At 44.5% G+C, this 24363-nt stretch overlaps 1 protein-coding gene across 1 annotated transcript; it reads right to left on the reverse strand.

Annotated features, from left to right (window-relative positions):
• Positions 1 to 1851: 1851 nt before the first annotated feature.
• Positions 1852 to 23566, reverse strand: LOC120937951 (cytochrome c oxidase subunit 7A-related protein, mitochondrial). The gene is made up of 3 exons (XM_040351523.1): positions 23427 to 23566; positions 6646 to 6777; positions 1852 to 2493 (listed from the first exon to the last, which is right to left on the reverse strand). The coding sequence occupies exons 1-3, from the start codon at positions 23496 to 23498 to the stop codon at positions 2350 to 2352; spliced, it is 348 nt and encodes a 115-aa protein (XP_040207457.1). The 5' UTR covers positions 23499 to 23566; the 3' UTR covers positions 1852 to 2349.
• Between the last annotated feature and the right edge of the window lie 797 nt (positions 23567 to 24363).

The following is a 24363-nucleotide window of genomic DNA, read 5'->3' on the forward strand; positions in this document are numbered from 1 at the left end:
TACTTTCTGCTTTCAAGCAATGCATCCAGCTTCCTCCCAGCAGCAGCATAAGGAAAGGGGGGTGCACTGTAATGCAAGGGAGAGTGTGGGATTCAACTTCTGATGGTGAGGCGGCTCTTGACATCTAATGGGATGCGCTGGACATCTAATCTTATGGCCACTTTGAGAGCAATCATGATGCGGCCCACGATGAAATTGCGTTTGACATCCCTGCTCTATTTCATTGCACAGTGCTAGCAGTTGAATACTTCAAACTTGCCTGTGGGAGGAAAAAAGCAGTGCAAGGACAATAAGTGTGAGGTTTCACTTGTCCAATGACAAATGCTTGAACACATCTTTAGCTTTTCTAGAAACAAAAATGTCTAAAAATACATTGAAGCAAAAATACCGTCAATATAAAAATGAATACCCCCATAAAAAAATACACACACACACACACACACACACGTGTGTTTTCTACAATATTCAGCTTCAATGAATAGATTTTTTCCCTGCTGCTCGATATTCTCAATCTGATGCGCAGCATCATCCAACCGATTTTCTGAGCTCAGGTCATTCTGGAAAAAGTACACCATCTAAAGAGGAAGCCCCCCCCCGATAAAATAAAAAAAAAAAAAAAAAAAAAAAAGAGAGAGAAAGAGAAAGACATACAGAGCTAGTATGCATAGCATACTAGCTCATCATGTGGAACTTACCCGAGATCAAAGCCCCTTAAGTCCCCCTCGCATCTTCTTCCCGTTATCTCAGCTCCGGCGCTGTGATTGGCCGGCGCAGCGATGACGTCACTCCCGCGAATGCGCAAAATCACGGCATTAACCCCGATAATTCCATTAACAAACTGCACTTTCAGTGCGCCTGCGCCGTTGTCTATGGCGCGCATGTGCCGTAGACATCAGTGCCTGCCATTTCTGCAAATATCTCCTAAACCTTTTAGGTTTGGGAGATATTTGTTGCACTTACAGGTAAGCCTTAATCTAGGCTTACCTGTAGGTTAAAGGGGTTTATAACCACTTTAAAAAAAAAAAAAAAAAAAAAAAAAACAACTCTGCCAGCCCTGACACAATGAGGGATACAAATACATAACTTTGCTATTAAACCTGATTTGTGTGCTTTAGTCTAACACCACAAACTACAATGACCATAAATTGAAGAATTCTGTTCTTTATGCATCACTTTTTGGTCTGAAGATTTTACATATCCTTTTGTCAACACATGCAACAGTACTTTATGCAGGCACAGGCAGGCTGCTGCATCTGACTGCCACGGGTGAAGCTGCATTGATCTCTTTATCATGTCTACAGTCTCTGACAGTCTGTCTGCTAGAGGTGCACCGAATAGCAATTTTGCGAATACTATTAGCAGTGTGTTTAGGTTAGAGACTGGGGACATGATACAAGAGATGGTTAGAGACTGGGGACATGATACAAGAGATGGTTAGAGACTGGGGACATGATACAAGAGATGGTTAGAGACTGGGGACATGATACAAGAGATGGTTAGAGACTGGGGACATGATACAAGAGATGGTTAGAGACTGCGTTTTTCTGATCTTTACTGCACAAAACGTGCCAATAATGGCCAACAGTAAATTCATATTAATTTAAACTGATGATATTAATTAAAAAGTCGAATTGTATATATAAATATTTTTCAAAAAAAAGTTTTTCTGTATCGTTTCGGCACAAAAAATATAAAAAAAAAAAAAAATTCAGTGCTCCGCTAATAAATCTTAAGCTGGCAGTTATCTCCCTAAAATAAAGTCTACCATTAAACTACAGAAAGACACCGCTTGCTGTGCTGTTCAGCATTCCCTTTGAAAAACAGCGGATCACTGAAACAAGACAAATCTACTCATTATGGATGGAAAGTATTTATTGTTACATTGTGCTCTGTATTTTGCACAAAAGTCTTGCTTTCACTGTACATGTGACCCTTTGCTTTAAGGCCACAACTCATAGATACATTAACACAACCTGTGTGTTACAAGAGTTACATCAACCTGGCAAGATGACCTGAGCAGCTTGAGGGCAATTGAGGAAAAAAAAAAAAAATTCTGCATCATATCCTGGTTGAGCTCTGTTCAGAAAGATCACTTCTTAAATCTGCATAAGAGAGTATTTATAGGAATGGAAGAGGAATTACCAATACATCAGGCTTTATAATCATTCCCTAATTTGAATAGTACCCACAGCCCATTTGATTGAGGAAATGGCCGGAACACCTTTTTGTCCCCCCCCCCCCAAAGTAAAACAATTGTTTTTGGAACTCAAACAGTAACATGTAAAACGCTCAGTAAGATAGAAAAAAATACAATTAGATGTTTGACAGTTGCTCTGATCAGTCCCAGTATTATTTATTTTTTTTGGGCTGGGAGGCTATGAAGAGCGCGATGATGCAATAGACGGTCCCTCCGAGTGCTAATGCCATAGTGGTTCGGTACAGAAGTCTGTCGGAATATCCTCCTTTTAAGTGGACAGGTATGCCATCAGGTTTCTAAAGAGGAGAACAAATAAAAATTACTTGGTATACATATATTAGAAGTTCAAGCTTTCATTTAGACCCCTTTCACACTGGCGGTACAGCGCTAAAAATAGCACTGCTATACCGCCTGAAACACTCCTGCCCAGCAACCTCAATGTGAAATCCGGAGGGCTTTCACACTGAGGCGATGCGCTGGCAGGAGAGAAAAAAATCTCCTGCAAGCATCATCTTTGGAGCGGTGAGGGGGAAGCGGTATGTATACCGCTCCTTCCCATTTAAAACAATGGGAAACCGCGGCGCATTGCGGGCGGTATTCACCCTTTATCGGCCGCTAGTGGGGGTTAATACCGCACCGCTAGCGGCCGAATACCGCAGCAATTACGACGGTATAGTGCCGCTATTTTTAGCGCAGCTATAACGCCACTGCGGCTCCCGCCCCAGTGTGAAAGAGGTCTTACAGTCTTAAAACATAGCTGGCCACACTAAAGGACCATGACACCACAGCTCACCAGAGCCAGGATCACAAAGACCACTGCCCTGGTTCCAACATGTCATTCACTTGCAGGAAATTTGGCAGCATTCCAGGTAAGCAAGGAAGTGACATCACAGAAGCGGAAGTCTCTCCTGGGCAATTCTGTTGTTGAGGACACATCAACACAGTTGACATGTAACTGCAGATTATACACAGCCCTGAAGGGGTAGAACAGTAGATCTATTCCTACAGGTGACTTTTCTTTTTCCTGTCATCAGTAGAAATACAAATCGATCTTTGATTATAAAGATTGCCACTCTGTCAAAATATTCTAATACATGTCAAGACCCCTTTCCCACTCACAGCTCAGCCGCTTTACCATCGTTTTAGCAGCGCTTTTCAGCAGCTTTTAACCCCCGATAGTGGCCAAAGAAAGGGTTAAATGCATTCGAAAAGATTTCAATGGGCAGGGGCGGCGCGCCAAAGATACCGCGTGCAGGACTTTTTCTAACTTCTTGCAAGTGCACTGCTTCAGTGTGAAAGCACTCAGGCTTTTACACTGGGGCTGCATGGGGGGCATTTTGCAGGTGCTTAACAGGGGCTATTTTTTAGCCCTTTAGTGCCTAAAAAACACCCCCAGTGTGAAAGGGTTCCAAGGCTCAACCCCAGCCAGAACAGCAAGATTTAGAGTGGGGAGGCAGAGAACCTGTCAGCTTTTGAGCGCTGTGTCCCTATTAGGGAGGGAAGTGCGTATGTGAATCCACCTCAAAATTGATTTACTATGGAGGGGATGTGTAAAATAGATTTAGGCCCCTGGAGGCATGTTTACCAATAAGTCAACGTGAATCCACCCCAAAGCTGCATGTAGGGCTGCAACCAACGATTATTTTCATAATCGATTGGTTGGCCGATTATTGTTTTGATTAATCGGATAATAGCCTTTAAAAAAAAAAAACATTTAAAAAACAAAAATTTGGGCCAATTTGTTGTTGGGCAGATTTCAAAACACAAATTGCCGCAAAAACACATTACATGCTTTTCTGCAGCTTCTCCATTGCAGTATATTGAACCAAAAAAAAATGGCACCGTTTTGCGTTAAAAGTCCTTGCCCTTTCCAAATACGCAGCAGCAGAAAAAAAAAAAAAAATAAAAAAAAAAAATCATGGATGTGAACGTGTCCCATAGGAAAACATGGGAATGAACTGTAATGTTTCTGCAAAAAGCACCAAAAAACAGAGGTGTGAACCCAGGCCTGAGATGTTTAGTAACATAATGGGGTTAAAAATAAATAAAAATAAGTACAAAAAGAGCAAATAATCGCTACTGTAAGGGGGTTCATTTATTTTACTGTGGGGCAGTGAAAGTAATATTTACAGTAGCGATTTGCTTCTTTATAAAGGGCAAATTTTAGTTTTAACCCCATTATGTTACTGGCCGATTAATCGATTATGAAATTAATCCAGGGCTGTGGAGTCGGTAGATAAATGTTCCGACTCAGTTTTATGTACTTCGACTCCCCGACTCCGACTCCTCTGTATTAATATGCGAATGTATTTTATACATTCCTTGAGGGAAAGAAACGCAACCTACCACAGGACTACTGGCTGGGAAGCCAACAGTCTACTGTATTGCACAGTTTAAGCAAAAGACAAACACAATGAAAACAAAGTTTTATTAATTTTTTTTTATTAATCAATCAAGTGGCTGGATAGTAGCAGCAGGTATAAACATCAGGAACAGGATCTTTACCAGTTCAAAAATACAAACCACATTATTTGGTTGTTTTAGAACAAAAACAAAGCTTATCTATAATGAACCAAAAACAAAATCTGCAAAACCTAGAAATGGTTTATATTAATCTTGAAATGTAGTTATAGGCTTAGCAAATGCAAATCAATTCAATGTAGAGTTCTAAGGAAGAGAATTGCCTCTGCCAGATCCTCTTTCATAGAGGCTCTTAAGTCAGACTTTATTATTTTTAGGGCTGAAAATAATCTTTCGACACCGACTTGGGTGGGTGGCATTGCAGCAACTATTCTGGCCACATCACTAACAATCTCTGGATAAACAAGGATGGCTTCTTCAACAGTAAGTTTTGATGAGCGATCATACTTTTCAACTTCTTTTAGTGCTTTATAAAACTCCTGTTGGAATTTTTTTATTTGGACACTTACTGGTTCTCTAACATGCGTTCCCTGTAAAAGCAGAACACAACACTATGGAAAGTAGAAGTATTGCAGCTCCTAATTGTGCGTTGCGTGCCATATAGTGAAGCACATGAAAAGCATGCTTCTTCACGGTCACTTAACGTGTTCGTTTTGCGGTTACGTGAGGCACTGCATGCATTGGTCTTTATTCTTACAGTAGAGAAGTCATTAATTATAACTTTTTGTGAATTGGGACATTTAAACTTGTTTTTTTTTTAATTCCAATCTAAATTTAGTAGGAGTCGGAGCATTGTTTGCCGACTCCAGGTACCCAAAATTTCCCCCGACTCCGACTCCACAGCCCTGAATTAATCGATTACAATTTTCATAATCGATTAGTTGTTTCGGCCCTAGCTGCATGCATGCAGGCCATAGAAGTGTTTGCAGATGGAACTGCTGCACGAAAACAACTGCAGATCAAAATTGGATATGCAGTCAAGAGCGAATACATGGATCCAAACTCAGACACAGTGGAGTTGAGTTACTAAAACTGGAGAGTGCAAAATCTGATGCAGCTCTGCATAGAAACCAATCAGCTTCCAGGTTTTTTGTCAAAGCTTAAGTGAACAAGCTGAAGGTATAATCCGATTGGCTACCATGCAGAGCTGCACCAGATTTTGCACTGTCCAGTTTTAGTAAATCACCACCTTCCTAGTACCTTTCAGTGCTGGTGCAGCAGTCTGGAAATTGTTGGAGCTGGGCATTTGTAGTATTAAATACTGGTAATATTTGTTGGAGCTGGGATTTAAGACCAGTAAAATATAACTGGTATTGATTTGGATGCCAATGCCTACAGTGATGAAAATCTATCCCAGGCTGACGCTTTAAAGTGGTTGTAAAGTATCAATGTTTTTCACCTGAACGCATTCTATAAATTAGAGATGAAAAAAGTTTTTGCTGCAGCTCACCACCAGAGCTCCCTCCCACCTTTTACTTACCTGCGCCCGATTCGTTCCAGCGATGGGCACGAGCCCAGCGGCTTTAACCCTTGCCTCTCATTGGACAGATTGATAACAGGAGCCATTGGCTTCCACTGCTGTCAATCAAATCCAGTAACTCGGGAGCGGGCCCGACTCCCGCTGTCTGAGTCAATGGGAGCCCCCCAGGGAAAGCAGCTCTCCGTGGAGATACCCGATGGAGGAGCCGGGAGTGCCAGTGGGGCTCCCCAGATCGAGGAGGATCGGGGCAGCTCTGTGCAAAACCATTCCACAGAACTGGTAAGTATAACAGGTTTGTTTTTATGAAAAATTAAGAAGCAGCAAACCTTTACAACCACTTTAAAGGCAAACAAGCTGACACCATGACAGTCAAACAAAAGGTAATTCTGCAGTAAAGGTCTCAAAAGTCAACAGAAACAGTAAATGACACTCCTTTACAAGAATGGATGTTCTGCGATTTCCAAGATGACAAAATGCAACAGAAGTAGATAATAACCATCACCTTTCCTTATGTGCACACGATAAAAGAACCACCACATTTTATTACCTGGAAGAGTTTCTGTAGCTCTGGCACTCTGTTTTTGATGAAGGCGTCGGAAGCAGAGAATTCACCTGGAAGCTTTGTTGGTGTGGAAAAAATTGGCGCTGGAGCCTGAGGGTTAGTGAATGGTCGGAACCCCTACAGAAGAGAAGAGAATGGTTATTGGGCATGAGGTTTGTGGTACACCAAAATCTGAAGTTACCATTCATCACGAAATGCATTACTGGTGTGTTTAAATCAATGTGCTAAATAAAGAATCATGTACATATCGGATCTTTACATACCATTTCTCATCTCACTATCTGTTATCACACAACTTGATCAGCTCTTCTGTGACATTTATTGTATATTGGATTTTTTAAATACTGTAAGAGATAGATGGTCTAATCTGTTCATATCAATATATATGGGATTAAATGAAACCTCTGCAAAAACAAAGGGTGCCTCTCAATAAATGAAACCTGACAATTTACAGACATGTCTGATTAGAGCCCCATCAGCCTGGTATGAGAGCCATACTACCCATTTTGTTTCACCTGGCAATGCCATCTCAAATAATTTCAGTATACAAAACTGAAGAGACAAAATTCCTGCCGGTAACACCACGACTGGAGACAGGTACAGTATAAAGAGGGTGAGGGACATGCAGGACAAGGTCTCCGGTAAAGTTGCATAGTAATAAAAATGGATATACACTTTTCATTCAAACCGGAAGGCATGAAAAAAAAAAAAAAAAAATATCAAATACCTATATACACACACACACACACACACACACACAAAGTGATGTGGATGCATGGATCTCCTCTGCTGCACTAATGTATTCTGACTGCCCCCCCCCCCCCCCCCCAACCAGAACACGCTGATCAGTGCTGCAGCCAAATAAAATGCAGTAGCTGATTGAATGCTGGTTTTCCAGCAGGACCCACACACAGTTCAAAATTAGTCTTGTCCCTGCTGAAATGTCAATAAGCGTAAAAAAACAGCTTAATATCCAGTAGGGGTGCAACGGATCACAGTTGATCTGTGATCCGAACGGGTCACCCCCTTCAGATCGGAACACACTGATGCGCGGATTGCCACGGCTCCGGAGCTAGGCCGAAGCCGCAGCCTTTCCTAATGTTATGGCCGCGGCTTCGGCCTACCTCCGGAGCCGCAACCATAACGCTAGGAAAGGCCGCGGCTTCGGCCTACCTCCGGAGCCGCAGCCATCTTGGTACACCCGGCGGCGGCCCTCCTGTTTACACCCACAGAGGAGGAGCCCGCACTCGTGGGACACCGTTTGGGGAGTGTCTGTTGGTACTAGCTGGGGGGGGGGGGGGGTCACTGTCCTGAGAGAAGGGGGGGGGGGTCACTGTCCTGAGAGAAGGGGGGGGGGTCACTGTCCTGAGAGGAGGAGGAGGAGGAGGGGGGGGTCACTGTACTGAGAGGAGGAGGGGGGGTCACTGTACTGAGAGGAGGAGGAGGAGGAGGGGGGGGTCACTGTACTGAGAGGAGGGGGGGGTCACTGTACTGAGAGGAGGAGGGGGTCACTGTACTGAGAGGAGGAGGGGGGTCACTGTACTGAGAGGAGGAGGAGGAGGAGGAGGGGGGGGTCACTGTACTGAGAGGAGGGGGGGGGTCACTGTACTGAGAGGAGGGGGGGGGGGTCACTGTACTGAGAGGAGGAGGAGGAGGAGGAGGAGGGGGGGGTCACTGTACTGAGAGGAGGAGGAGGAGGAGGAGGGGGGGTCACTGTACTGAGAGGAGGAGGAGGAGGGGGGGTCACTGTACTGAGAGGAGGAGGAGGAGGAGGAGGAGGAGGGGGGGTCACTGTACTGAGAGGAGGGGGGGGGTCACTGTACTGAGAGGAGGAGGAGGAGGAGGGGGGGGGTCACTGTACTGAGAGGAGGAGGAGGAGGGGGGGGGGTCACTGTACTGAGAGGAGGAGGAGGAGGGGGGGGTCACTGTACTGAGAGGAGGAGGAGGAGGGGGGGGGGTCACTGTACTGAGAGGAGGAGGAGGGGGGGGGGTCACTGTACTGAGAGGAGGAGGAGGAGGGGGGGTCACTGTACTGAGAAGAGGAGGAGGGGGGGTCACTGTACTGAGAAGAGGAGGAGGGGGGGTCACTGTACTGAGAAGAGGAGGAGGGGGGGGTCACTGTACTGAGAAGAGGAGGAGGGGGGGTCACTGTACTGAGAAGAGGAGGAGGGGGGGTCACTGTACTGAGAAGAGGAGGAGGAGGAGGAGGAGGGGGGGTCACTGTACTGAGAGGAGGAGGAGGAGGAGGAGGAGGGGGGGGGTCACTGTACTGAGAGGAGGAGGGGGGGGGGGGTCACTGTACTGAGAGGAGGAGGAGGAGGAGGAGGAGGAGGAGGAGGAGGAGGAGGAGGAGGAGGAGGAGGAGGAGGAGGAGGAGGAGGAGGAGGAGGGGGGGTCACTGTACTGAGAGGAGGAGGAGGAGGGGGGGGGGTCACTGTACTGAGAGGAGGAGGAGGGGGGGGGTCACTGTACTGAGAGGAGGAGGAGGAGGGGGGGGGTCACTGTACTGAGAGGAGGGGGGGTCACTGTACTGAGAGGAGGGGGGGTCACTGTACTGAGAGGAGGGGGGGTCACTGTACTGAGAGGAGGGGGGGTCACTGTACTGAGAGGGTACTATAGTTGGTGGGGGGGAGGGACATGGATATTACAGTGGGGGAGATTTTTTGCCGATCCGAAAAATGATCTGATCCGTGACTCCTGATCCGAGGAACGATCCGAACCGTGAGTTTTTTGATCCGTTGCACCCCTAATATCCAACCACGTGTAAATCTACAATCCGCAAGGTAATCCATGTGGGTGAAAAAGCATAGAGATTAATGGAAAAGTATGTATCTAGAGTTAAAGCTAATCTCCAGGTTTGTTTTAACCACTTTACCTACCGCAACACACACTTTTTTTTACACACACACACACACACACACACACACACACTTTTGTAAATATGTTAGAAATGATACTTTGCTACAATGTAAAGTAGTGAGTGTACAGCTTGTATAACAGTGTACATTTTCTGTCACCTCAAAACACGCCATTAATGTCTAAACTGCTGGCAACAAAAGACTGTCAGAAGTGATTCATGCAGAAAGAGAAATGACAGAAAAATCAGAAATCAAATTAGGTGCTTTGGATAAAGGTGAGCACACACTATAGGATATGGAAGAATGACACACCTCCCTGTTCAAATGCATTGAAAAACACATCATTAACACACCCGTGTGATGTTTTTGATGCGGTTTGTGTGTCCAAAGACCTATGAAAAACACACCATAAGCAGTAAAAAAATCGGCCGAAAACCATAGTGAATTCTTTGTAAACATCGCAGTGCGTTTTCTGTGCCATTGTCGGCACCTTTTTCTTCTCTTAATGGCTGAATACACAATTTTTGGCCAAAATGTTTTAGCGGACAAAATTTTGGTGCATCCCTAGTTACTTACCTGCTCTGTTGCAGTGAATTTGCACAGAGCAGCCCAGATCCTCCTCTTCTTGGGTCCCTCTTCTGTGCTCCTGTTCCCCTACATCCTGTTGAGTGCCCCTACAGCAAGCAGCTTGCTATGGGGGCACCCAAGCCGAGCTGCAGCTCCGTGTGTCCATTCAGATTTGAAACTGTGGTTAAGCCGCACCCCTCTCTCCTGATTGGCCAATGGAGCCACTGCTGTGTCTCAGCCAATGAGCAGGAGAGTCCTGGATGGCCAAGACACTCCTGAACATCACTGGTCAGAGATGGGGCTCAGGTAAGTATTAGGGGGGCTGAGGGGCGCTGCTGCACACAGAAGGCTTTTTAGCTTCTGACTTTAAATCCCCTTTAATGCCCATATAAAATGTGACTGGTTCTCTTTAAACCTCCACAGCCTTTGAAAAAGAAAAATGAATGGTCAGTCACTAGAAAGGAACTCAATAACTGAAAGAAAACCTGCATACTACCAGTGTTCAAACCTTTCCCTTCTAACAAATCATATGAGGGAATGTAGAGAAAGCAGAAATTCTCTTTACCTATTCAATAAGCACATCTGAAAATTATAATTCACTGTGAAGATTCCATTTAAAAAAGTAGACGTGTCAAATTCATTGTCATATTTCTAAATAAAAGGAGATGACAAAATGTCTAAAAGGCTTTTCATGAACCGGCTCAACAACTCTTTATGAACATTTCTTCAGACTGCCAACAAGCAGTATGGAGGAGAATACTCTCCTGATAGAAAACATACCTGGTATTGTTCTCACAAGCGCTCCCTACACTACTACATGTCTTTGTAGATGAAGGTCATTCCTGGCAGGCCAATTGTTACATTCTTTTCTGCCCACGTTCACATTTCTCCAGCAGCAACGCCAGAGAAAAGCGTGATTGTAGAGGAGAAGCTGTCCCTCCAATCCAAGAACTGTCAACAGCCCCGATAAGAGGAGAGCTGGACTCTGATCACCTCTACATGTTGCTGTAATCAGAACATTTCCTGCACACTTATCACAGGAAGGTGTCTGCAGACATGACACAACTTCCACTGTCTAGTAGAGATCCTTGAAAAGTAGAAGTCACAGGTTCAAAGACATCCATTTCTATCTATAAACCACGGTTTTCCCAGAACTCATCCTCAAGGCGGCAAAAGCAACCAAACTAAGGCAGGCCACACACATTTTCAGTTTTTCGTTCATTTGTTGTGTTGGTGGGGAATCCTCCCTCCTGCACCATTGTATTCTGACAGAGGGGAGAATCCCCCACTGTCACAATACACAGATCGGGGTGCAGCCGCCAATCCAACATCACTCCAACCAGGGCTTGAAAATTTAGCTTTGCATCTAGGAGCCAGCTAACAAGTTAGGAGCCAGATTTTTATTTAACCACTTAAGCCCCGGACCTTTAGGCAGCTAACGGCCCAAGCCAGGTTTTGCGATTCGGCACTGCGTCGCTTTAACAGACAATTGCGCGGTCATGCGACATGGCTCCCAAACAAAATTGGCGTCCTTTTTTTCCCCACAAATAGAGCTTTCTTTTGGTGGTATTTGATCACCTCTGCGGTTTTTATTTTTTGCGCTATAAACAAAAATAGAGCGACATTTTGAAAATAATTCAATATTTTTTACTTTTAGCTATAATAAATATCCCCTAAAAACATATATAATTTTTTTTTTCTTCCTCAGTTTAGGCCGATACGTATTCTTCTACCTATTTTTGGTGAAAATAAAAAATAAAAATCGCAATAAGCGTGTATCGATTGGTTTGCGCAAAATTTAGAGCGTTTACAAAATAGGGGATAGTTTTATTGCATTTTTATAAAAAAAAATTTTTTACTACCAATGGCGGCGATCAGCGATTTTTTTCGTGATGGCGGACCCTTCGGACAATTTTGACACATTTTTGGGACCATTGTCATTTTCACAGCAAAAAATGCATTTAAATTGCATTGTTTATTGTGAAAATGACAGTTGCAGTTTGGGAGTTAACCACAGGGGGCGCTGTAGGAGTTAGTGTTCACCTAGTGTGTGTTTACAACTGTAGGGGGGTGTGGCTGTAGGACTGATGTCATCGACCGAGTTTCCCTATAAAAGGGATCACTCGATCGATGCAGCCACCACAGTGAAGCACGGGGAAGCCGTGTTTACATACGGCTCTCCCCGTTCTTCAGCTCCGGGGAGCAATCGCGACGGAGCGGCTATAAACGAATAGCCGCGCTGTCGTCACGGATCACTCCCCGCGGGTATCTGACCACCACATGTAGCGGGGGGGGGGGGTCCCGATCCCGACCCCCGACAACGTACATGTACGCCCATCTGCCTCTACGTGCCATTCTGTGGACGTACATATGCATGCGGCGGTCGGCAAGTGGTTAACAAAAAGTCATTGTAGACTTTAGGAGACTGCTGTCTCGCTAGGCAATTTCAAGGGATGCCACGTGATATTACTGCAAAGGTCTAGAAAATGCAAACATTTCGGTAAACCAACACACTAAAGTTAATTTTATGGCACAAAAACCCGATGGTTTGGCAAAATATATGGAGGTGGTACCGAGTAAATAGATACCCAACATGACAAACCCTAAATTTGCTTATCCTAGTGAAATACAGGACAAGCTTTAATACTATATTTTCTATAAGCGACACTTTAAAAGCCCCCTATAGGTCAGTTATGGAGGACAGGTGCAAGATCTATTGCTCTCATTTCCGCATGTGCAGCAATATGCAACATGTGTATCGCAATCATTTTTATGCGTAGGCGCACCAATGCATGCGTTTATGTTTGGACATGTGTACATGCCATGACCAAGCACTAATTGGAGTGTGAAACGCGTAGGCTGTTTTCCCTGTGTTCCGCTTGTTTTGTAGTGCATTTTTCATCCATTTTTTACAATAAAGACAACCTTATGTTTTTTTCGGAGTGCGGCTGTCCATCCTGTCTTTCCTTGTATCAATTGCTTCGTGCATTGCCAGCACCCTCGATTTCCTGAACCGTAGGCTGATTTTTTCCAACACACCCACCTGGAGCGGTTACTCCCTTCCCCATGGTCAGAAACAAGATGGAAGCGGACATGTGTGTGCTCAGCTCCATCTCCTCTCCCCTTTGGCGCCCCCAGACCTGCAGTTGGGAAAGTGGATCCGGGATACATAGCTGGGACCACCTGAATTCGATATGCAAGCTCTGCTGCTTGCCTGCAGGGCCAAGTGTAGAGGGAGAAGAAAAATAAAAACAAACACACACACACACACACACACACACACACACACACACACACACACACACACACACACACACACACACACACACACACACACACACACACACACACACACACACACACACACACACACACACACACACACACACACACACACACACACACACACACTTTAAAGGACTCCAATAAACTGCAGTTTATCAGCTCCAGTGTGCATTGAGCCCAATACACTATAAAGAGTTGAGAAAAAGTTATTTCAGAATCATAAAACAAATAAAAAAAAAAAAAAAAAAAGTTTTAGGATGAGTCATACACTACAGCAAAGCCTTGATTAAAAAAAAAAAAAAAAAAAAAAAGAAGAAGAAAAGCCTAAAATGACTACAGTGTACTTTTGACACACTTAGAATTAAACAACTAGGCTGTAAAAAGTAATTGTCCGTAAAGTTTTAGTATCCTGCAAATTCCAGTGGCTTTCGCCCACACGCAAATAAAAACGAAAAAACCATAGGGAACCATCACCAATTTTGTCTAACTGGGCATAAAAAAATAAATAAAATAAAAAATTGACAAAACAAAGGCAGTTTTGGACCAGTTCTCTACAATGAAATATTATTAGGCAATCATCCAGCAATTGTGTGAAGAACGCCCAGGATGGAGGTCTTTGGGCACGAGTCCTCAGGCACATGACTTCTAGAACCAACATCCACAGAAAGGTCTCCAGACACCCAGGGTAGAGATCTTTGGTTAGGCGTCGTCTATAGTTAGCAGATATAAAGGTGAAAGGAAAACCGCGCTGTCAATGAATGCAAGTAGCTGCCTGCACAACAGATACTGTATACAAGGCAAGTGGAAAAGAGAAAGTGCCGCGTTCAAAATATTATTCTCGGTATGCTCAAAAGATATAAGTGTACATATAACCTCCGTGTTATACTTAAAGGGGTGGTTCACCCTAAAAACTACTTTTTCTTATTGCACTGCCCCCCCCCCCCCCCCACATTACAATCCGATTAAGGCTATTAGTTTTTTTTTGATGCTGTACATACCTTTCTACAGCATATTTACCCATGGCTTCCGGGTTGCGAGTCCCGCGGGAGTGGGCGTTCCTAACATGTCTGTGATTGACGTTTTGACCAAAAACGAGCTCCCCCCCCCGTCGCGTAAGCCACGTCACGATTGGCGAAAGAAGCCGAACGGCGATGCACATGCGCAGTATAGCGCCGACTCGCCGTTCGGCTCCTTTCGCCAACCGTGACGCGGCTTACGCGACGGGGGGGGGGAGCTCGTTTTTGGTCAAAACGTCAATCACAGACATGTTAGGAATGCCCACTCCCGCGGGACTCGCAACCCGGAAGCCACGGGTGAATATGCTGTACAAAGGTATGTACAGCATCAAAAAAAAACTAATAGCCTTAATCGTATTGTAATGTGGGGGGCCAGTGTAATAAGAAAAAGTAGTTTTTAGGGTGAACCACCCCTTTAATAAATTAAATTGCACACATAATAGGAAAACTATGCAAAGTGATAATATAACGCAATGATTAACTGAACAAAATTGCGTTATTCAAAATTTAAACAAGATCCTCAATGTGTGTACGTTGAAAATGCACCAAATGAATATAGCGAATAACCAATATTATATAAATAAATTTAATGAATACAAAGTGAAGCACCAAAGATGGAAATAGACCAAAAAAGTGCTAGTGAACAAATAAAATATATAAAGTCCAAAATCGATCCACTGATAAAAGTGACTGTATATATAGTTGTCTATATCCACCACTATGAAGATCAAAGGCTTACCAAACAAGATGGACCCAGCAGGGCACATGCCTGAAGGATCGAATGAGCTTGTTTGTGAAACACATCCAGGGAGTGGTACAGCAAGCACAGCTTCCAATGGGGCCAGGCAGGGAGACCAGGCGACGATATTCCACTATATGGACATCAATGGGTATCCAACATAGGTTTAAGCAATGTTACTTCCTACACAAATCCTCCCAGTGTAACATATGTTAAAGCGGATGTGCCATGGGAAAAAAATATTAAAAGCCAGCAGCTACAAATACTGCAGCTGCTGACTTTTAATATTAGGACACTTACCTGTCCTGGAGTCCCGCGCCGATCGCCATCATTGGATGAGGGAACCTGGAAGTGAAGCGCTCCGGCTTCACTACCCGGTTCCCTACGGCGCATGCGCGAGTCGCGCTGCGCCCACCGATTGGCTCACACGCTGTGTGCTGGGAGCCGAGTGTTCCCAGCACACAACGGGCGACAGACGGGAAGTCAGAAAAACCTGTCTTTTGCCCGTAGCGTGTGGCTGGAAGTGGGTGCAAATACCTGTCTTTAGACAGGTATCTGCACCCCCCTCCCCCCTGAAAGGTGTCAAATGTGACACCAGAGGGGGGGAGGGTTCCGATCAGCGGGACTCCACTTTAGGGTGGAGAACCGCTTTAAGGAGAGAAATTGGGCCACATGGTATAATTCCGTTTAAAAAGTGGTCATTTATTAAATAAAATATGAAATGGTCACTCACATTTGAGAAGACAAGTAAAAGCAAATAGGATCAAAACAACGCAGTGGCATCAGCAGAGCCCTCCCCGACGCGTTTCTCCTAAGGCATCACACCAAATGATGCCACTGCATTATTTTGATCCCATTTGCTTTTACTTGTCTTCTCAAATGCGAGTGACCATTTTATATTTTTCATAACACAATTTTGTTCAGTCAATGATTGTGTTATATTATCACTTTGATTAATCATTTGCATAGTTTTCATATTATGTGTGCAATTTAATAAATGTATTAAGTATAGCTCAGAGCTTATATGTACACTTATATCTTTTGAGCATACCGAGAGGAATATTTCGAGCGCCGCACTCTTTTCCACTATAGTTAGCAGATAACTTACGTTTTTAGGTTTACCAGTAGAAACGGCAAAGCATTATAAAATTATCAAGGAATGTCATTATACTGCCAAAACCTTCACTTTTTCAGATTTTTAAACAATCTGTCACTGCATCACACAACTCTCCACTTCTCCAAAATGTCAGCTCTCTAGTCAAAATATAAAGTTATCAGCAAAGAAAAACAACCGACACTGTACCGCACAAGACCTTAGAGCCTACACAAAGGAGTAAAGGAAGGTACCCTCAGTGAGGTAGAATACTGCACAAGAGAGCAGTGTGGGACTAGATCATTTCAGAAGAGGCGCATGGTGGGGGCATTATAGTAACCTTTCCCCCCCCCTTTCAAAGTTTTGCTTTTTTACAATGATGCCCCGCTGAGTCTCAGACTTTGCAGCACATTAGTAAACCAAATGGGCAACCTTTTTTTTTTTTTTTCCAAAAGCTTTTATTTGAAACTTAACAGATACATATATGTCAAATATTTCCAATACGTAGCAATTCAAACGGACGCAGCCGTAAAGAGAAGAATATTCAATAACATACAACAAAGGTATATGGTATACCATAGAAGCCATCAACCACCGCCCCTGAAAATTTCGGGCGCAGCCGTTATGTAGAACATATCATTAATCAAAAAATTTACCCGGATGGGGCAAAGCATCAGTGACAAACGGGGTTGTAGAGTGAGCAGGTCGCCCATCTTCGAATAAATGAAAATATCAGGATGACTGAGAAACTTAAGAAACAACAGTAACCTAAATGTCGAACTCTACGTGGGTTGTCATCCTTAAAAGCCCACACCTTTACTAGGTAGGAACATCTATAAAAAACCATGTGTTTCGTGCACATGTAACTTCGAGCAAACGAAAAAGAGGTAAAAGGAAGGGAAGATTCCGGGTATGGTCGGGGGTCCCATCGCAGCTCTAGTAATCCCGACCACTGGGAGGTTTTACCTAACACCCTTAGGCCATAAGGGATTTGTATTCGTCAGTCATAATAAAGTGGATCCAACAAGCCCATGTCTCAAAGAATTTAGAAGGGGTGTCCTTCGCCTGGTGAATCAATTCCTCCATCTCCATTGTTTTATGGATACGTTGGAACCAATCTGGAATAGACGGAGGATTGGGAGAAAGCCAATTGAGTGGTATACACATCCGAGCCGCATTCACCATGTGCATTGCTAGAGACCGGTAATAGCCCTGCGGGATCGACTGTGCATGGTGGAGAAGAAACTGAGCGGGTGTGAAATCTAATGTAATCGTGGTGACTCGTGATATAAGCTTGTAAACTTCCTCCCAGTATGGTTGAAGCTTGGGGCATGTCCACCATATGTGGAGAAAAGAACCCGTTTCTCTTTTACATCTCCAGCAAGTGATCGAGATTTCAGGGTTAATGCTGTGCAGCTTGAGCGGGGTTTTGTACCACCTGGAGATAAGTTTGTACGCATTCTCCTGTATCTGTACATTGACTGAGCCTTTGTGTGCCAGTCTGTAAATGTCCTCCCATTCCTTTTCCGAGAGGTCAAGCTCGAGATCACGTTCCCACTGTCGATTGGCCCAATTGTCTTTACATGTGTGTGAAGAGAACAAATGTGTGTAAATAGCCGAAATGAGGTGTCTTTGTGGCTGTCCGCTAGAACATATAATTTCAAACGGAGTTGTGGCCCTGGACCATTTCGATCCCGGAGCCTTTGTAGCAAGGAAATGGCGGATTTGACAGTATGTCCAGAATGGGAAGACGGTTTTGGACATTTTGGAAGCAAGCTCCGATTGTGTCAGGAGCTGCCCATTGGCGAAAAATTGACCCGCCTGTACGTTATTATGGGGCCATCCGTCTAACAAAAAGGCAGGGTGCATTCCGGGGATGAAATCGGGGTTCATTCTGAGAGGAGTCATAGGGCCTAGAAAATCGGAGATGCCATATTTGGTGCAGGCCTCGTGGAAGACCAATAGGGAGGTGTGAATCAAAGGGTGATTTGTGCATTGCGCTGGGATACGTACGATCCACGGGAGATGGGGGAGAGGAAGAGGTGAAAAAACCTGTTCAAGTTGTACCCAATGCTTACGATCACTGTGTACGTTCCAGTCTACTATTCTGGTCAGGCCACAGGTCACGTAATATTTATAAATGTCGGGTAGTCCTATGCCACCCGTCAATTTAGGTGCAGTGAGCCGGGTGTAGTTCAAACGCGGGCGTTTTGCGTTCCAAATGAAGTCAGTACAAGCTTTTCTATAGGAGGAGAAAAAAGCTTGGGGAAGCTTAATAGGAACTGTCTGTAACGTATAGAGGATCCGCGGTAGAACATTCATCTTAATGACCGCTACTCTGCCGAACCACGATAAAAGCTTTTGAGACCAGTTACGCAGGTCAAGTATTATGTTATTTAGCAATGGGGCATAGTTCAGGGTGTATAAGTCAGATAATGATCTAGGGATTTGTGTACCTAGGTAAGTAATAGCACGGTCCTTCCATGTAAATGGGAAGTTCAATTTGCAAAGATTGCACGTCGCATTGGGTAAGGAAACGTTTAAGGCCGATGACTTTGCAAAGTTTATTTTAAAATTGGATAAAAGTCTAAAGTTCTCAAAGTCCTTTAACAGGTTAGGAATAGTCGTAAGTGGGTCGGACAGGAAAAGTAAAATGTCGTCCGCGAACGCAGCAATTTTGTATGTATGGTTTTTTATGTCAATTCCTCTAATTGTCTGGTTAGATCGAAGTCTTCTCAAAAATGGTTCCAGTGTTAAAATAAAAATTAAGGGGGACAAGGGGCAGCCCTGACGAGTACCGTTTGAAATGGAGAAGGCATCCGACAGGCAGCCGTTCACACGAACCCTTGCTGTTGGGCTTGCATAAAGCGTTGAAATGTAATTCAGCATAGTCAGGGGTAGACCTATGGCATTCAGGGTCGCCTGCATAAAATCCCACGCCAACCTGTCGAATGCCTTCTCCGCATCAAGTGATAGGAAAAATCCTGGGGAATTATTGGAGGAAAGCCAATGGTGGACATTAAGGGCTTTAAGGGTATTATCCCTCGCTTCTCTACCTGGAACAAAACCCACCTGGTCCAGACTTACCAGATTTGGAATATAGGGTAGAAGTCTGTTTGCAATTGCTTTGGCAAACCACTTTAAGTCCGTGTTGAGTAAAGAAATGGGTCTATAATTTGTCACTACTGTGGGGTCTTTGTCAGGTTTTGGTATTACTACAATGTGTGCAGTCAATAAGTCTCGTGGAGGAACCGTGCGATCGGCGAAGGAGTTGAAAGCAGAGAGAAAGAATGGTGTAAGAGTCTTCGCAAACGATTTGTAGTACCCTGTCGTAAGACCGTCCGGCCCCGGGCTTTTGCCCGGTTTCATTTGCTTCAGGGCCAATTCCACCTCCCTTTCATTGAGGGGTCTATCTAGCTCAAGTATAGCTTCCTCCGACAATCGGGAAGGGCCATATTCCCTCAAAAACTCCTCCATCATTCCGCGTCTCGCGATTTGTGTAGTAGGTGCGTCAGGTGGGGGTAAGTTATAAAGGTTAGTGTAATACGTCACAAACTGCTTAGCTATGTCGGGAGAAGAAAGCAATTTCTGACCTCGTTCATCAGTCAGGGAATGAACGGTCGTTGTGGCTTTTTTAGATTGTAAGGTCCGCGCGAGCATTCTGCTGGCCTTGTTCCCAAATTCATAAAACGTTCTTTTAGCCAAGATGAATTTTCGTCTAACTTGTTTTCCTACAATCTCCAGGAGTTCAGCTCGCGCCTGGATTAAATCCTGTAATGTCTTTAGGGCAAGCGTATGTTTATGGGCCCCCTCCAGTCTCCGGATCCTCTCCAGGAGTTCTGTATGCTGTTTCCGCCTTTCCTTATTACGCTTGGCGGCAGCAGCAATTAAAATGCCCCTCACCACACACTTGTGGGCCTCCCAATTAATAATGGGGGCCGTATCATCTGATTTGTTTTCCTTAAAGAAAAGTTTAAGGCGAGATTCCAAATCTGGGGCAACCTTTATTGAGCAGAAAGAGTCTCTCTCTCTCTCTCTCCAAAAATACTGAAAATGACATTAACGCTGAGTTCCGGCCACAATTTCACTTTTTAAATATAAATACCCCTTTAATACACAAGTAAAGTTAGTCTGTAAACTAAGGTCCGTTTTGTTAGGTTGTTACAGCATTTAGACACTTTATAAAATAGAAATTGACTGGGGCCATCTTAAGTGTGGGCATCATGAAGCCAGACTGCATGACTTCCTGGATTTCAGCCTTGCAAATCTCGCACATGCTCAGTGCTGCACAAGCAGTGTCAGATCAGGTTTCAGCACCTGTGCTGTCCAAGTCACATGATTCTTTGAGACTGGGGAGTGCACAGACTCCTGGAAAGTTACACCCACTACATTCCCAGGAGTCTGTGCGGTGTAGGTTATGAAGCATTAAGCACCTAGGTGCAGGAAGTGGGAAGATTAACTATTCTGCCTAGCAACAACACTTTGAAGGCATCTAAAAAAAAAAAAAAAAATCGTAAAGGACTAATGACATTTTTTTAAAACTACTGATGTAATGTTATATTTATGGGTGGAACTCCACTTTAATTTAAAATATGATTTACTGTTAGCCATTATTGGCAACTTTAGGGCTAGAAAGGTCAAGAAAAATACAGTCTGCAGTCTCTAACCATCTCTAGTATCAGGTCTGCAATCTCTTACTTAAACACGCTAATAGTATTAGCAAAATTTATATTCAGTGAACATCTAGCAGACAAAGTACAGAAGATGGTCAGAGAATGCAGACATGAGACAAGAAATAAATGCAGCCTCACCACCAGTGCCCAGGAGCCCCATCCCCTAAAGGGATAGGAAAGGAAGACAAAAGTGAAGGCATGGAAATGGGGCTTTACACAAGCACTGGGTATTGGCCAGGGGTCTGATAACACACTGAGGAGTAGGAATAAGAAGATGACTTGACAGACACCTTCCTATAAAGCGTTATGGTTTCTATGATCTTTGTCAGGAACACAGTTATAGCACAGTCACAACCATTGTGTGCGCACACGCAGGATCAATGTTGTCATGAGTGGAAGCTGGTCTCACCAGAAACCAATCTTTAGCCTTTTCAGCCCCCCTTTGCTTGGATACCCCCGACTCAAATCTAGTGGAAGCAATTGTCTTTAGAAGTGCCGAATTTATTCGCTGCATCGCGATTTGGGTGGCACCGATGCATGCGATCGTAATAATCGATGTCTAGCCTCGCCCCTCCCAGGAGAGCGGTGTGTGTGTGTGTGTGTGTGTGTATGTGTGTGTGTATGTACACACACACACACACACCATCCTGAACACACCATCCCCACTGTGAAACATGGTGATGGTAGCATCATGATGTGGGGATGCTTTTCTTCAGCAGGGACAGGGAAGAGTTGCTGAGAAGATGGATGCCACCAAATACAGGAGGGTCTTATAAGAATACCTGTCAGAGTCTGCAAAAGACTTGAGACTGGGGTGGAGGTTCACCTTCCAGTAGGACAATGACCCTAAACATACAGCCAGAGCTACAATGAAATGTTTTAGATCAAATCATATTCATGTGTTAGACAAGGTAAAGGTAGCCATTTAGGGAAATTTTTTACCTTTACAACCCCTTTAATGTATCCTATGCACTGTCTGGCCCCGTTTTACTTACTTGAGCCCCGAACTTCCGTAGGCACGATCCCGCGTCGTTCTCCCCACGGCTTTTCGGCTCTTCATTGGATAGATTGATGGCAGTGCAGCCATTGGCTCCCGCTGCTGTCAATCAAATCCAATGACACGGCCGACTCATACATTTGGCGTCTATGTATGCCGAGTGTGTGACACGGGATCGCGCCTGCAAGGCAACCCCCTCGGGAGAGAGCTTCCCAGAGGGAGTTAGCTATTGGGGGGGGAGGAGCCACCGTGGGACCCCAGAAGAGGATGATCGGGGCCACTCTGTGCAGAAAAAAAAAAAAAAACAGTGATGCACAGTGGTGGCAAGTATGACATTTTATTTTTATTTTTTTTAAACATGAACCTATAGTATCACTTTAAGTGGTTAAAGCGGAGCTTCAGTTTTTGTTTTCATTAAAATTCAGCAGCTTACAAAAAGTATAGCTGCCGACTTAAAGGGGTTGTAAACCCTCGGCTTCTTTCAACTTAATGCATTAAGATACTGCAGCAGACATTTTGACACTTTTTGGGGACCAATGAGACTACTAAGCTGCCCCTCCCCCCCAAGCCCCCCTCATACTTACCTGAGCCCCACGATGGAAACAAGCACACCAGCTGATGTCTTGATTGGATTGATAGAAGCGCAGCCATTAGTTCCCACTGCTTTACCTTAGTGCAGTCCTCCTTCACTTACCTCATCCTTCGATTTTGCTTTTAAATGTCCTTATTTCTTCTGAGAAATCCTCACTTCCTGTTCTTCTGTCTGTAACTCCACACATTAATGCGAGGCTTTCCCCCTGGTGTGGAGTGTTGTGCTCACCCCTCCCTTGGACTACGGGAGAGTCAGGACACTATGTTGCAGATAGAGAAAGGAGCTGTGTGTTAGTGGGCATCTTGACTCTTCTGTAGTCCAAGGGAGGGGGCGAGCATGACACTCCACACCAGGGAGAAAGCCTCACATTACTGTGTGAAGTTACAGACAGAAGAACAGGAAGTGAGGATTTCTCAGAAGAAATAAGGACATTTTAAAGCAAAATGGAAGGATGAGGTAAGTGAAGGAGGACTGCACTAAGGTAAAGGAAGGTATTCGGGGGGGGGGGGGGGGAATTGTACCTTTACAGCCCCTTTAAGACAGGGATCTCCAAGCTACGGCCCTCCAGCTGTTGTGGAACTACACTTCCCATGAGGCATTGTAAAAAACTCTGACATTCACAGACATTACTAGGCATGATGGGAATTGTAGTTCCTGAACCACTGGAGGGCCATCATTTGAAGATCCCTGCTTTAAGGTATAAATGAGCCATAAATAATTATTCTGCCTTTATAAATCTAATACAAATCTAAAAAAAAAAATAAAAACACTTAATAGCATAAAATCTTGCTGCATCTGCAGGGGAAGGTGCAGCAATGCATGCTGGGACTTGTAGTTTCTCTCCCCAGACTCCTCCTGAGCAGTCCTGTCAATGTCAGTAACCGGTGAAGGTCAGTCCCCAGGCCGGGCTCTCCTCCCAGCACACCCCCCCGGGTCCCCCTCTCACCTGCGGGCTGTAAGCCTCCACCGGCGCCGCTCCGACCAGCTTCTGAGTGAAGCCGCTGAACTTATAATACATGGTGGTGAGCTCAGCCGTCAGAACGCCGGGCTACTCCAACAGGAAGGGCCTCAGGACCCGCGGCGTCGCTGATTGATGACGTCGGAGCTGCCCTTACGCTGCCTTAAGGCAAAGCGATGGAACATTTTTCTTTTTCTATGAACTCACCGCACGGAATAAATGTCAGAACAGATGGACACGATCAGGTAAATATCACGAGTCTGTCAGGTTATGGCGTTTGTGAAAGTGTTATAAGATGTTTATCAGGCAGATAGGGCAGACCGGCTGTGTCACCTTGTGTCATGAGGGCCTGGCAGGCGCCTAGGTCACCCTCAGCCTGTCACGTGACAGGAGAGCTGTCACTTCCTAGACCTATGGCAACACATTCCAGGAAACAATAACAATAAATAAATGATAATAAATTCATTATTTCGAATACATAAATAATAGAACATAAATAAAATACCATAAAATAATAAATGGGGGGACTGCTGAATGAAAATTTCAGACTGTTCAAATACTACAACAGCATAGTTACCAACATACTCCAAAAAATTTTAGGGATCATTTTTTGTCTGTAGGTGGAGTATCATTTTAATTACAGGGACATTCGTTTGTAGGCGTGACCAAGTAGAAGGAAAAAATTGCTGCGCGAGGGTGAAAATGGGAGTTGTTTTTAATTATGCTTTTAATTATGCTAAATAATAGTTGTGGCGTAAAGGGGCATGGCTAAATAGAGTCTAAGATGACTTACATGGTGGCGAATGTTGACAGAAAAAAAGATAAAGAAAAGAGAGATGGAAGAAGAAAGAAAGAGGGAAGGAGGGAGAAAGAAAGAGAGAGAGAAAGAACATTAATAAATCACCAGGACCAGATGGCTTGCACC

Source organism: Rana temporaria, chromosome 4 (assembly GCF_905171775.1).
Source record: "Rana temporaria chromosome 4, aRanTem1.1, whole genome shotgun sequence".
Taxonomy (NCBI): Eukaryota; Metazoa; Chordata; class Amphibia; order Anura; family Ranidae; genus Rana; species Rana temporaria.

Bases quoted from the DNA above. Each gene is read 5' to 3' on its own strand.
- LOC120937951 (XM_040351523.1), bottom strand. From the start codon at position 23,498: ATGTATTATAAGTTCAGCGGCTTCACTCAGAAGCTGGTCGGAGCGGCG. The intron at 6,778-23,426 runs GTGAGAGGGGGA...TCTCTTCTGTAG, and splicing joins TGGAGGCTTACAGCCCGCAG to GGGTTCCGACCATTCACTAA. The intron at 2,494-6,645 runs GTAATAAAATGT...TCTCCTCTTTAG, and splicing joins AGCTACAGAAACTCTTCCAG to AAACCTGATGGCATACCTGT.